General features: G+C 27.1%; 1 protein-coding gene across 5 annotated transcripts; it reads left to right on the top strand.

Moving 5' to 3' along the window:
- Window positions 1-4,930: 4,930 nt before the first annotated feature.
- LOC110641838 (YTH domain-containing protein ECT4) lies at window positions 4,931-9,506 on the top strand. Of its 5 annotated transcripts, none has more exons than XM_021793691.2 (9): window positions 4,931-5,156; window positions 5,598-5,674; window positions 5,787-5,946; window positions 6,180-6,253; window positions 6,403-6,942; window positions 7,465-8,058; window positions 8,149-8,361; window positions 8,466-8,612; window positions 8,786-9,506. In XM_021793691.2, the coding sequence occupies exons 1-9, from the start codon at window positions 5,129-5,131 to the stop codon at window positions 9,017-9,019; spliced, it is 2,067 nt and encodes a 688-aa protein (XP_021649383.2). In that variant the 5' UTR covers window positions 4,931-5,128; the 3' UTR covers window positions 9,020-9,506. The 5 variants fall into 5 exon arrangements, with proteins under 5 accessions (XP_021649383.2, XP_058007516.1, XP_058007515.1 ...); XM_058151533.1 differs by having other exon boundaries at window positions 4,961-5,156; window positions 5,601-5,674; XM_058151532.1 differs by having other exon boundaries at window positions 4,961-5,156; window positions 5,548-5,674.
- Window positions 9,507-13,461: the final 3,955 nt, after the last annotated feature.

The following is a 13,461-nucleotide window of genomic DNA, read 5'->3' as shown; positions in this document are numbered from 1 at the left end:
TTTTTTTCTTCTTTCCATCACATGTTTCTATTTTAATTTTCTTCAAAATTTCTTCATATTTTATTGCATAAATTTTCACTTAATTTAAATGATATTTGGTCAAAAGTCAACTCTCCAAATGGAATGACCAAAATGCCCTTTATTGAATGTCCTCAAATTATAATTATCTTTACCAATTAACTTAAATTTTCTTATATTTTTTTTGGTATTTTTATTGTCATTAATCCTCGTAAATCCGTTCCATTACATCCCAAATAATTATTTCATAGGGTTCCCCATGAGTCTGGAGTTGACAACTATCTTTACAGTCATTTCCCGTTAGCATTACCCATTGTCGTGACTTCCGGCTTATTTAACCGAGTTGCAGCTCGTTTCTTTTATTTTTTCTTAATTTTATTTAATCTTTATTCAGTCAATTTATACATTCTCACTTTAGTTTGAGTGTAGTTCCAAACATTCTGATTGTCCGATCAGACGTTAGTCATTGGAATAATGGAATGTACGGACTACCTAAAGTGAGGGCGTTACACCTAACCCTATTTAGATTAAAAGAAAAAAGATATGCAAGTAAATATAATATACTTTGATAATTTGGTATTATAACAATAAAATATAAAATTTAATGCATTATTAAAAGCCAATATATTTTAAACAAAATAAAAATATCTTAAAATTAGAAAAAAAATAAAGAAACTCATCTCAATAATTACAGATAAAGAAAATTAAATTATGAATATGTTTAATTAATTCAAACATCATGCAATATTTTTAAAAAATACTAGATAAAAGTGGAAGGGGAGAATAGTGGAATATAAAAAATATCCAATGGTAATTTATTGCAATAAAAAATTAAATTAAATTAATTATTAAAAATAATATATTTAAGTAATATATATATATATATATATATATATATATATATATATATATATATTATAAAATTAAAAAAATAGAGGAACATTAAAATGATTAATACGTTGATAAGGACTCTTTTACTTCTGCTTAAGTTGATTTATATTTTTTATTTAAAGATTAACATGAAAATTTAAAAACTAATCAGGATTGATCATTTAACAAATTATATTAATATCTAAATTATATATAAATATATGAAGGGAGGGAGAACAATGATTTTATCCAAATTGTAATTTTAGAGTTCAAATAAATTTAAAATTCTTAATACTACTTTTACTTAACTTTAGTATAAAATTTTATAAGAAATAATTAACTAAAAAAAATAATAAATAAAAAATAAAAATATTATTAATTTATCTAATATTAATAAAAGTATAAAAAAATATATTTTTAGTGAGAGATAAATAATTTGTCACCAATAATTTTTAGTAAAGAAGATTGCATGCTAATATATATAAATTCATTCTAAAAGTATTTAGCGACAAAAATATTTATCGCTAATAATTTTAAAAATTAGTTGCTAATTTTTAGGGACAAAAAATTTATCGTTAAATCTTTTATTAAGCAAATTCTACAATATTTTATGTTGTCACTAATAACTTTTAGCAACTAAATATTTATCACTAAATATCTAATAATTTTTTTAATATTACAATAATTAATATCAATTAAAATTTTAGTATTAATTCTACTTATATTAAAAAATATATGTTAATTATTATTATAGTAATTCTATAATTATAGTCCTATAAAAAATATTAATTCATTACAAATTATTTAATTCATTTTAATAAAATAAATAAATAAATAAATATATATATTTAATGAAATAAAAATTTAGCATTAACTACATAATAAAATTAAAAATTTTAATTTTTAATTGAATTCAAATAGATGAATCACATTATTAGTTATAAATTTATAATTTTTTTAATTATTTATATTAATAAAAATATAGTTTTAATCAAACTTAAAATTTATTTTTATATAAAAATAAATTTACTTATTTCATTTTTATTAAGAATAAAAATAAATAATTTTATATTCTCAAATTATTGTTTAATATAATAAATTAAAAAATAATTTTTATTGGAAACTTTAATGAAATTATTATGATTACATTTTAATTTTGGCTAATTTAGATAAAAAAATAAAACTAACACTAATTTTACTATTTTAATAAAATCAACTAAAATTTTAAATAAAATAAAAAAAAGTGTTTTACAATTTTTTTATTAATTAGTGTTATTTTCAAATTAATTTTATTTTTTGCATCAATAAAATATTATAATTTATAAATATTAAAAATTATAAAAAAACACTATTCATAAAAATTATTTAGACTTTATTTGAATAATTAATTGTTTAAAATAAAAAAAAATTTAATTTTGTACTAAAATATAATAAAAAAAATCATAACATCAAATTTAAATACTTTTTTATTTCAAATTTTTATCTATTTATATAAATTTTATATTATTATTTAATGGCTAAATGACTAAAAAAATTACAAGTTTTATAAATTTCTTCAATTTTGATTAAACTTTTTAATTTTATAAATTTAATATTAAACTTTGACATTAATTTCAATTTTATCAATTAACTTAATTGATAAAAGCAATTCAAATATTTGTATGCATTATTAATATTAGTCAATTTTTTTTTATGTTAATTTTAATAGTTATTCTTAAATTGATAAAAATTATTATTTTAATTAACTTTATCTATCGTTTTGAAAATTATAATTACATCTATTTTGTTTTTATTATTTGTTGATATTTTATTTTCAAATAATTTATTTTTCTTTTTTTTTGCCTTAAATTTAAAATAAATGATAAGAAATATGAGAATTAAAAATATAAGTAGAAAAAAAGATAAAAAAATTAAAAATTTAGATAATAATATTAGCTTTATCATTTATTTATTATTTTTTTATCAACAATAAGTTTGTTAAAATTAATAAAAAAGTACTAAAATTATTGAATACACTAATATAGCCGAAAGGAGTAGCTATAATTGATAATAAATAAAAAAACTTAAATTATTTTTATCAATTAATGAGTTAATTATTTTTAATTAAATTTATTATTAAAATTAAAAATATTTGAAAAGATTTATGGTTAAATTAATATCATTAAAAGTTTTTACTCAAATTGATAATTGGCATAAATATTTTTTTTAATCTTTTAACCTTATTTAATTTTATAAATATATGAGTATTTAGAGTTATATTAAAAAATAAATTAATATATTATATATAATTATAACAATGTATTTCTAAATTATATAATTTAACTTTTCATCAATTTATTTACCATATATACATTTTTATTTTAAATACTTCATTTTTTAATTTTTAATTTACATTACATATAATTATATATATTTAAATTAATAAATAATAAAAATTCATTCAATCATTAATATAACTTTCTATTCAAAAGTGTTGTATTATTTTCTAATAATTAATTTATAAATATAAAAATATGAATAAAAAAATTTATGAAATGATTAAATTATTTTGTAATTTTTTAATTTACAATAAATAATAATTAACATATTAAAATCTTAAACCTATTATAAATCTTATTTTAAAAAATATTTATATAGATAAAAATTCTAATTCATAAATAATTTTATTAGTAGTAAATAATAATATGTAATTTAAAGGTTTAATATTAAAAAAATATTCTTTTCAAATTTTTATAAATATAGTTATTTTTTTAATAATAATTCTATTTCACGTGTTTTATTTATAATATTTTAATTGACTAAAGTAATATAATTTATTAATTTTATTTTTTATAATTTTTTTAAATTAAATTTAATTAGAAGTAAAATATAATCATACTAATGAATAATTAAATTTAATTAGCTATTAAAAATAACATATAATAATAATATTATATTATCTAAAATTAAAAAAACTTGTATAAAAATTTTTTTAAATAACAATTTTATATTTATATAATGAGTAAATTAATGTGCAATATACATTAAGGTAAAATAATTTATTAATTATTTTTGAATGTACATACAATGAATATAAATAATATGTAAAATACATTATAAAGAGAACTAATTTAGATAATAAAATCTCACCCCATCAAATTTCTATGAAGATATCAAATTTAATTTTCGTAGAAATAAATACGTTGGACAACTTAATATCATGAGGGACTCACACGTGGTGCCATTTTAACTTCTAAACATCCTCCTCAATCATTCAAATTATATATATATATATATATATATAGTTAACTATTTTATTTTATTTGTGTTTGAGTTGATAATTATTACATCCGAATAATTAGATTAATAATAACATGATTTTTCTTAAAAATATGAACTTAATAAAAATATAATAATAAATTTCTAAATTTCATAAAAATAATTTTTAAATTAATACTAAAATTTTAACTTAATCAATTAAATTCACACACAATATATATATATATATATATATTATTTAATGCATTTACAATACACTTGCTCCATAATTATAAATTAAAATCACCATACAAATATATAAAGAGGACTATATGTTAATTAAAATTAATTTAATTTTCAATTAAATAAAAAATTCTTAATAGATTTATTTTTTTTCAATGTAATTATTTTCTTTAGTTAATATAATATAATTTAAAATTTAAATAAGAAATCAATCAAATTAAAAATTTTTAAATAATAATAAATTTATATATTATTTTTTAAGAAATAAAAATAAAAGACAATATATTATTATCAGATTTTTTTTTTTTCATTCCATTATTTCCTCTTCTTAATAAGGGTGTTTTTTTTTTCTTTGTCATCCCTAATTTTTTTTAGGTAATAATAATAATAATAAATATTGAGAACGGAAAATAATAATAATAATAATAATAATAATAATAATAATAATAATTTTTTTTTTTTGCAAAATTTGGGAAATTATTAGATTTTTTTTTTGAGAACGGAAATTATTAGATATTATAAATTATAATAATCTAAAAAAAATATTGAGAGGTAGGGTCCCAAAGAGAGAGCCGTGGCGGTATTTGAATCACACTTCCCAGTGACCTAAACCCTTTTCGCTTCCAAGCCTTTACCCCTCGGCGGCTGCGAGCTCCTCTCGCTCTCTCCCTCCACTCAAACCCCTAAATCCTACTTGTACCTTATTTCTCGGAGGTTTAGGTTTTCATCTATAAGATCTAAAAATCAATTTTATTCGCTTATGGCTACCGTTACTCCCTCTCCTGAGAGTATCCTTTCTCAATTTCCTGATCTGGGTATATTTTCTTTTTATTGTTTCTATTGCTTTCTAATCCTCGTCGAGATCTGTAACTTCTGTTTCAAGGGTTTTTTTGATATGTGCTATTGTTTTGTTCATATGTGGCCTTGATTTACTTTTTTTTTTATTTTTTATTTTTTATTAGGGATGTGATAATTTACTCGATTTGAGGTGGGTAGGATTTGGTTTGCTGGGTTCTATGTTCTCTGTTGCTCTAAGAGTGATTGCAGTGTTGATTGATTACTTTTTTTTTTTGTTGGTTATAGATTTTATTTTATTATATAATTGTCTCTGCAAGGAAATGGTTAATAGATGGAGAATTTTGCTACCGCTTTATTAGTTTTACTTAATTAATGGTTTAGATACAGAACTATGTTGTGTCTATTTCCTTCACTCTTTTTCTTTCCTATAGAAGCTGCAGAATTGCTGCAGAATTTGTCCTTAGATTCTCAAACGAACACGTTGGAATTTCCTGAGTCCGCCAAGAAGGTAATTTATTTATTTATTTATTTTTATCGACTTTGATATTGTTCTTATGGTTTGATTTAAGGGTGGACTCAGCATGTTTGATTTGGAACGTTAATATCTGTCTTTTGGGCAGACTGCTGGTTATCAATATGGCAGTACGGAGTCGGTTGTTCCTGCAAATAGTCAGATTCAGTCATCTGAGCGGTCGGTGACGCCATTTTTACCAGATTTAATGGATCCAACGATGTGCTATCTTCCCAATGGTTATTCCTCGCCTGCCTATTATTACGGAAGTAAGATTATGTCTTTTGAGTTTATTTCGATTATGTCTTTTGAGTTTATTTCGTGAATTCAATTTTTGAAGTTTGTTTAATAGAAGCTTCTTTGAATTCATTCCTGGGTCAAATTTTGAAGAATCTTGAAAATTGAATATTGGTAGCACTGATGGTGTGCTGTTTCTTACTGGATAAAATAGCTTCCACAATGTTTTTAAGCATTGTATTGATATTCTTGTGAATTCTTTCAGGCTATAATGGAACTGGTAACGAGTGGGACAACTATTCTAGATATTTAAATACAGATGGAGTGGAGATGGCATCAGTAAGTATTTATACTTGGTCAAAAACTAATTTAGTTATAGCAGTTTCTTTGGATTTGTAATATGTATCATTTTAGTCTTTCTTACCTTAAAGTTTTCAGTATGCTAGTTGAGTTTTTACAGTTATTTAATGTGCTTATTCTTTTGGCAGGGAGTTTATGGGGATAATGGGTCTGTTATGTATCATAATGGTTATGGATATGCACCGTATGGCCCATATTCACCTGCAACTTCCCCAGTTCCAACATTGGTGAATGATGGCCAGATGTATGGGCCTCAACACTACCAGTATCCTCCTTATTTCCAGCCGCTGACGGCTAGTAGTGGGTCATTCACCCCTACTCAGGCAGTCTCGTCTCAAGGGGAACTGACTGCCTCCACTGCCCCTGACCAAAAGACTTCACCCACTGAAACCACTAAAGGGAATTCTGGTGCCATTGTCAGTGGTGGAGGAATGAAGGGAAACAATGAATCAATTCCCGTTAAACCTACATATCAAAATTCATTGTTGAATTTGAATAATACAAATGGAAGGGGTATTTTGCCAGGTGGTATGCCTGCTACTGGTTATCAAGATCCTAGATTTGGCTTTGATGGGAAGTACAGAAACACTGGTGTTACTTCATTTTTGAAGGCTAATAATATTCCATCTTCGAGGAACCATAATTTTCGGCAAAACTCCAATTATATGGTACACAGAATTCTATTGTCTTCTTTATTTGTGTCATTTTGATCTGAATGATGGAGGTACTGATGGTTCTTTTGAATGAGTTTTGTGGGCAAAAATGGTTTATAATCTAGTAGGCTATGGGCTGCTTGCAAATTTGTTCAAGTATCTAAATTGAATTATTTTTTTGAAATTTTCTAGGTCTGGATGATGGCAGAATTTATTATTTAATTTGTGTTGATTGCTTCAGTCAATTATGATTTCATGCTATGTAGTTAATTAATGGATCTATGCTTGTAAGCAGACATGAGAAGTATGCTTGTAAGCAGACATGAGAAGTATGCTTGTTAGCAGACATGAGAAGTTACCAGGATTCGTGCCCACTGCCTCAGCTTCTTAAATTATGCTGTCTTAGTCATTTCTTAGTGTCTTTCATGGTTTTCAGCAACCTGAAAATACACATACACAATCTCATGGGTGATTGGAGTGTAAAGTTAGTTTTGCTTAGCATCTATTCTTATATGTTTATGTTGCTTCACTTCACAGGGCTTGCATCAACCTGGTCCAATGTCTGACGTGGGATCAACTCATGGATACATGAACGGTTTTTACCCAAACAAGTTTTATGGTCAGTATGGGAATACTTTTAGATCTAATATGAGCTTTGGATCTACTGGTTATGATTCAAGGATGAATGCAAATGGATGGTTGGCTGTTGACAGCAAATATAAACCCAGAGGGCGAGACAATGGTTACTTTGGTTATCGAAATGATAGTATTGACGGTTTAAATGAGCTAAATAGGGGACCAAGGGCCAAGGGTTTTAAGAACCAAAAGGGTTTTGCACCTGTCACGTTAGTTGTCAAGGGGCAGAATGTTCCATCAATTGAAACTGTTAATGAGGGAAAGGATGAGATGGCTACTACTCCAGACAAGGAGCAATATAACAAAGCAGATTTCCCTGATGATTATAGTGATGCTAAATTTTTTGTTATCAAGTCTTATAGTGAGGATGATGTCCATAAGAGCATAAAATATAATGTCTGGACCAGCACGCCAAATGGGAACAAGAAGCTTGATGCAGCATATCAGGAGGCCCAGCAGAAATCTGGTGGCTGCCCTGTATTTCTTTTCTTCTCGGTGAGCATATAAATGCATTTGAATTCCACCTTTTTTTTATTTAACTACTGTTCTTGGCCCTTATCATTTGTTCTTTTGAATTTTATCCAGGTAAATACTAGTGGGCAATTTGTTGGCCTTGCGGAGATGGTTGGGCCAGTTGATTTTCACAAGAATGTGGAATACTGGCAACAGGACAAGTGGACTGGTTGTTTCCCATTGAAGTGGCACATTGTAAAGGATATCCCTAATAGTTTATTGAAGCACATCACCCTTGAGAACAATGAGAACAAACCTGTAACCAACAGCAGGGACACACAAGAGGTAGTTACTTGTTTAGCTGAATACGTGGCTCCACCTGTTTTTCTCTTTTCTTGTTCTTCATTCTTCATTGTAAACAACAATTTTCTTGGGGGGGTTTTTTGTAGGTTAAACTGGAGCTGGGGCTTAAAATGGTCAAAATATTCAAAGACCACTCCAGCAAAACATGCATTTTGGATGATTTTGGATTTTATGAGAAGCGTCAGAAGATGATTCAGGAGAAGAAGGCCAAGCAACAGCAGTTCCAGAAACAGGCAAGATTTTCTTTGTCCCCCTAGTTATATAAATATGTTTTTTGTTTGGTTTTATTGTTTTAAAATGCTAATTGTTTAGCTAGTATGTGGCAATTCCTTGTGATTCCCTTCCATTTAAGAGAATTCTTGTGTCAATGTAACACTTTGCACATTTATATTTTACACAAGTGCAGGTATTAGAAAGAAAGCTTGAAGACGAGAAGAAAGAAGTGGCAAATATGTCACACAATACACTGGAGGTTGTGAGTGATGTGACCCAGGGAAGCATTTCAATTGCTCAGTCCAATGGGGACCTGAAGCCTACTGAGAATGGCCCAGTTACAAAAGCTGGGAATGCGTCGATGGCAAGTAAGCCGCTTGCCTTAGAGAAGCGGAATGTAGCAAATGGGATTGTTAATGTTTGCTAGCTATTACCATCCCCCAGCTGCATGGATTAATTTAAGGTTTATGTTGCTTGAGAGTAGAATATGAAAGCTAATTGCTGTGATTGCTCCTTGAGCCATGGACTGCAATTGTGAAGCTGTCTTGCTGCTTTAAAGCGTCAATATTGTAATAGTAGTGCTAAGTCTTGAGATTCTTCATTTGTGATAGTTTGGGTGGGCTGCCTCAAATTGAAGTATTTCTATGACGCATCTTCCGTACATTCGTTGGTTCCTGACAGGTTTTCATTCCCTAGAAGTATGGGTTTAGGGTTCTTGTTTTATTGGCTTTTGTAATCTTATATGACTGGTTTCTAGATTTCTTTTCCTATAGTTTGTGTTTTACTTGCATGTCCATTTCCTGCCTTTTGAAGGTCTAGATATTAGCTTATCAAGATCCGTTTATCCATGTTTGTAGAGAGCTTTAAGAAAGGTGGGAAAGCATTTCAATACAAAGAAGCTTTTCATTTTCGCACTGATCATTGTTGCCTGGCTTCAGTACTTGCCCAATTAAGTAGTTTTTTTCACTCTGATGTGTTTGAATTATATGTAAGGTTTGACTCGCCGAGCAACACTTGTGGGCTTTGGGGAGGGTTTGATATATGGAGCCTTTCTTATGCTAAGGCTTTCCTTTATAGAGTGGCTGTTTCTATGCTGAACTAAATTAGAGTCGCATTCTGAATAATTTTTATGCAGATTTCTTTAACTTTTTAGCTTGCTGCATTATTGCAATCGATGCAAAATCAACTCAGTTTTTGCTGTTGAAAATTCTAGGGGTGAGCCTTATTCGGTTTAAATTGAATCGAATTGTCTTAATTCGGTAATTTGGTTTGATTTTTAATATAATTTGGTTTGATTTTATATTATAAAAATTTTAGTTATTTTGGTTCGGTTCGATTTTGAAGAGAAAAAATTAATTAAATTGAATCAAATTGAATAAATTTATTGATTTTTAAATTGATTTATTTGTGAGGAATTTATGAATTATATATATATAAAATATTTAATTCAATGGCTATTAGATTCAAATTAAGATCGAAATCAGATTAAATAATTTAAAAATTAAATTTAAATTAAAAAATAATAAAAAATTAAAACTGATCGATTTGAATTGAATTAAAATAGAGTGATTTAATTCGATTTGATTTTTTATTTATTTTAGCTCGGTTTGATTTCTTAAACATGTAATTTAATTTTTATAATTTGATTCGATGTAGTTTAGTTTGAATTAATGCTTACCCCTAGAAAACACAAATCATCTTGTAATGGTATCTTCCTAGTGTTGTTCATGGTGGTTGGGAATCTGGTGGCCGCCCCCCCCCCCCCACTTATTTCTTCCCTGTCAGTTAATGAAGATTCGCTCAAATCTTTTTGTATGTTATTTTAATTTATTTTCCCTTTTAATCTATCCATTTGCATTTGTGGTAGAAGTACAAAATAAAGAAAAAAAAGTACAAAATAACAGTTGTAATTTTTTATAAGCAACTTGCCTTAAAAAAAAAAAAAGTAACTTCAACTAATTCGACTGTGTAAAAAATTAATTTAATATTTTATTAATGTATTAATAGGAAATTTTAAATAAAGCGATTTCATTGTAATAAAAAAAATTGACTTGATTATTGAAAGTCAGAAAGTTAGGGCTAATTTCAATGGCTAAGCTACATATTATATATATGTGTATATATATATTCTCTCGTCATATCACATATGTATTTGATTTAATATTAATTTTGGATAAAAGGCCTTACGTGAACTGGGCCACCGTGATGGGCCAAACCCACAACATCCTTCGCTTTTCTCTGGAACGGACCACGCGGCCCTTCCCTAAACCAAACGAATCCCCACTCCCACCAACAAAACCAGAATATCCCATACGACATTCCTGTAACTTTAAATTTTTTTTTCTTAATATGAGGATATTAAATTAATGTTACATTATAAACTATCAATAAGTATCAAATTTTAATAATTTTGCCTAGTCTGATTTTAGCCAATGACTGAAAATATATCACTCACTTGATAGATCCAGATTCGAGTCTCTACTTTCCCAATCTCCTATTAAAGAACCATTAATAAATTAATATTAAATTAATATATATAATTCTTTATAAATTATTTTTTAGTATATTAGCTTGTATTTTAGAAATATGTCCTTTTAATATTTAACTATGTTTAATTTATCCTTAAATTTTAATTAATATTACTTAATTTTTAGTAGACAGTCATTCTTCAAAATTATTTATTCATAAACACTGGTAATAAACTTGCATTATTCATAACAAGAGTTGACAGTTACATTATGGAAAAACGAAGATCGCCATTATGTTAGAGATGTTGAAAAAAGAAAAAGCCATTTTGTATTTTTTGCCCTATAAATAGTTGTTACATTTCACTAATCAATAAATATTATGCGCACAAAACGATGTTATTTGGTGCAAAAATTGTCAAAAAGAATGACTGAAACCTGCCCAATTTTGTGTCGAGTTTTAATATTTTTAGTTGTTTAGGGGAACTAGCCCTAGACTTGATTCTCAATTTTCCAATTGAGCAGCAGACTGAGCCGGGGTTTGGCAATCGTCTTTACCACCATCAAAGTGGAATCTTCGTTGAGATTTATAGAATTGTTTTTTATTTTTATGATGAAATAACTTCTAAATTAGTAGTTATAAAAAAAATCTAAATTAATATATATAACAGCCTATCCAAATGGGCTATTGCATATCGATTTAGAAATCATTTGTGACATTGAAATTTATGTATCGAGATTCTTTAGTCTAAAAGGTTTATTCGCCCAAAAGTATAGGCATTTTGAAAGCTAAATCATTTTTATGTGCTTAAACATGCACTTGGATAGATTTTTCCGAAGTTAGAGTAATCTCACATAGACCTTGCCATGGTCTAGTTCAAAATCGAATCAATCTAGCCTAGAACTAGATTGACTAAAATTGATCAAAATTGGATTGATTGAAACTAGTCTTAAAGTCCAACCATGGGCCAAAACTATATGTTTTCTTTTCTAAAAAATTTCAACATTGGGCTTGTGGGGGTGGGGCGTGAGGCGAAATATCATCCATTAGAATTATATAAAATGCACCAGGTAATGCCCATGAAAGATGGTGGAGTCACAATGGTCTCACTTAAGTACCACCTCCTTAGACAGCATTTCCTAGACATGCACTTCATACAATCCTAATAGAATCAAACCACTGGTAAGTACCGTCTTCCCATAACACTACCACGGTACTAAGGATTTATGCCACGAAGGCATAGATAGACAGTCGCCACCGGGTAATAACCGGGACATATTCGATGTTTCTTCCGAGGGTCATGGATGGCAACTTACTCCTTGCGAGTTTCCACAACCGTCATTACCATAGCCCAATGTATAGGATCGGGATAGTGTGTACTTAATCGTAAGGTGTAAGGCACCCTTACGCCTGGTCTAACCTCGTTAATTCAGTGCAGTCCTCTACTAATGTTTCTAGAAGTCTTGGTTATTATTCCTTTATTAAACTTTATCCTAAAAATGCAATTCTAATCCTGCACACGCAAGTAATTCACAAAAAGGGTTATTGTTTACACACAATTTTCATGCACAAGTAATTCCTATCTATGGGGTTGCTAATTATTTAAATGATATTTACCAGATGACTAAAATTAATTTATTATTGGGAATTTAATTTACAAACAAATTCAATTTCAAATAACCCTATGTTTCTATTTAACCTAATTAATTAATTTTCACCAAGTTACCCTAAGGATAATTGAACTAAGTTAATTATGTACATGTGTAATTTATTCTAATATCACATAAGTCCCAAACAATCACAACCTAATAAAGATTTCTAACATGCAAATTTATTTTACAATTACCAAGTATTAAATTAAATTTATTTTACATGCCAATATTAGTTTAATTTACAAACAAGATTAATTTTAATTTACAAAGTATTTATTTAAATTAATTACATGCAAAAGTCAGTTAAATTAAAAACAAAGTTAATTTTAATTTACCAAATAAAAGTTCTATTATTACTACAATTTCATACCAATGGTTATTCGAGAAGTTTAGGGCTACTTACCTGTTGGTAAATGCAGTTGCCATTGGGGCAAGCTACCCTTAAAAAAGGGTCTTCTCTTCTAGTATAGCAATGATATCCCTGGCTTACTCCCGTTTAGCTCCATATAAGCTCCATGCAAATGCCCTCTTTGGTACTTACCTTAGGGCTACTTACCAATTTTGTTTGTAATAAAAAATAAAGAAACTAAAGAAAATAAAAGAAATAAAGAAAACATTAATAACAATTTACATTGGATTCTAACTCTAGTCTCCTAAAGGGTTAAGATTCCTAATTAGTTACAACTACCTAATGGTCTAAGTCTTCTAACATGATCCAAACACTTTATAACACTTCTTGAATTAAAAGAAT

Source organism: Hevea brasiliensis, chromosome 8, assembly GCF_030052815.1.
Source record: "Hevea brasiliensis isolate MT/VB/25A 57/8 chromosome 8, ASM3005281v1, whole genome shotgun sequence".
Lineage (NCBI taxonomy): Eukaryota > Viridiplantae > Streptophyta > Magnoliopsida > Malpighiales > Euphorbiaceae > Hevea > Hevea brasiliensis.
This window is presented reverse-complemented; position numbering and strand designations above follow the sequence as displayed.

Excerpts from the sequence above, each read along its gene's own strand:
- LOC110641838 (XM_021793685.2), top strand. The coding sequence starts at position 5,129 with ATGGCTACCGTTACTCCCTCTCCTGAGAGTATCCTTTCTCAATTTCCT. Across the intron at positions 6,254-6,402 it reads ATGGAGTGGAGATGGCATCA|GGAGTTTATGGGGATAATGG; the intron begins GTAAGTATTTAT and ends TTCTTTTGGCAG. Across the intron at positions 8,059-8,148 it reads CTGTATTTCTTTTCTTCTCG|GTAAATACTAGTGGGCAATT; the intron begins GTGAGCATATAA and ends AATTTTATCCAG.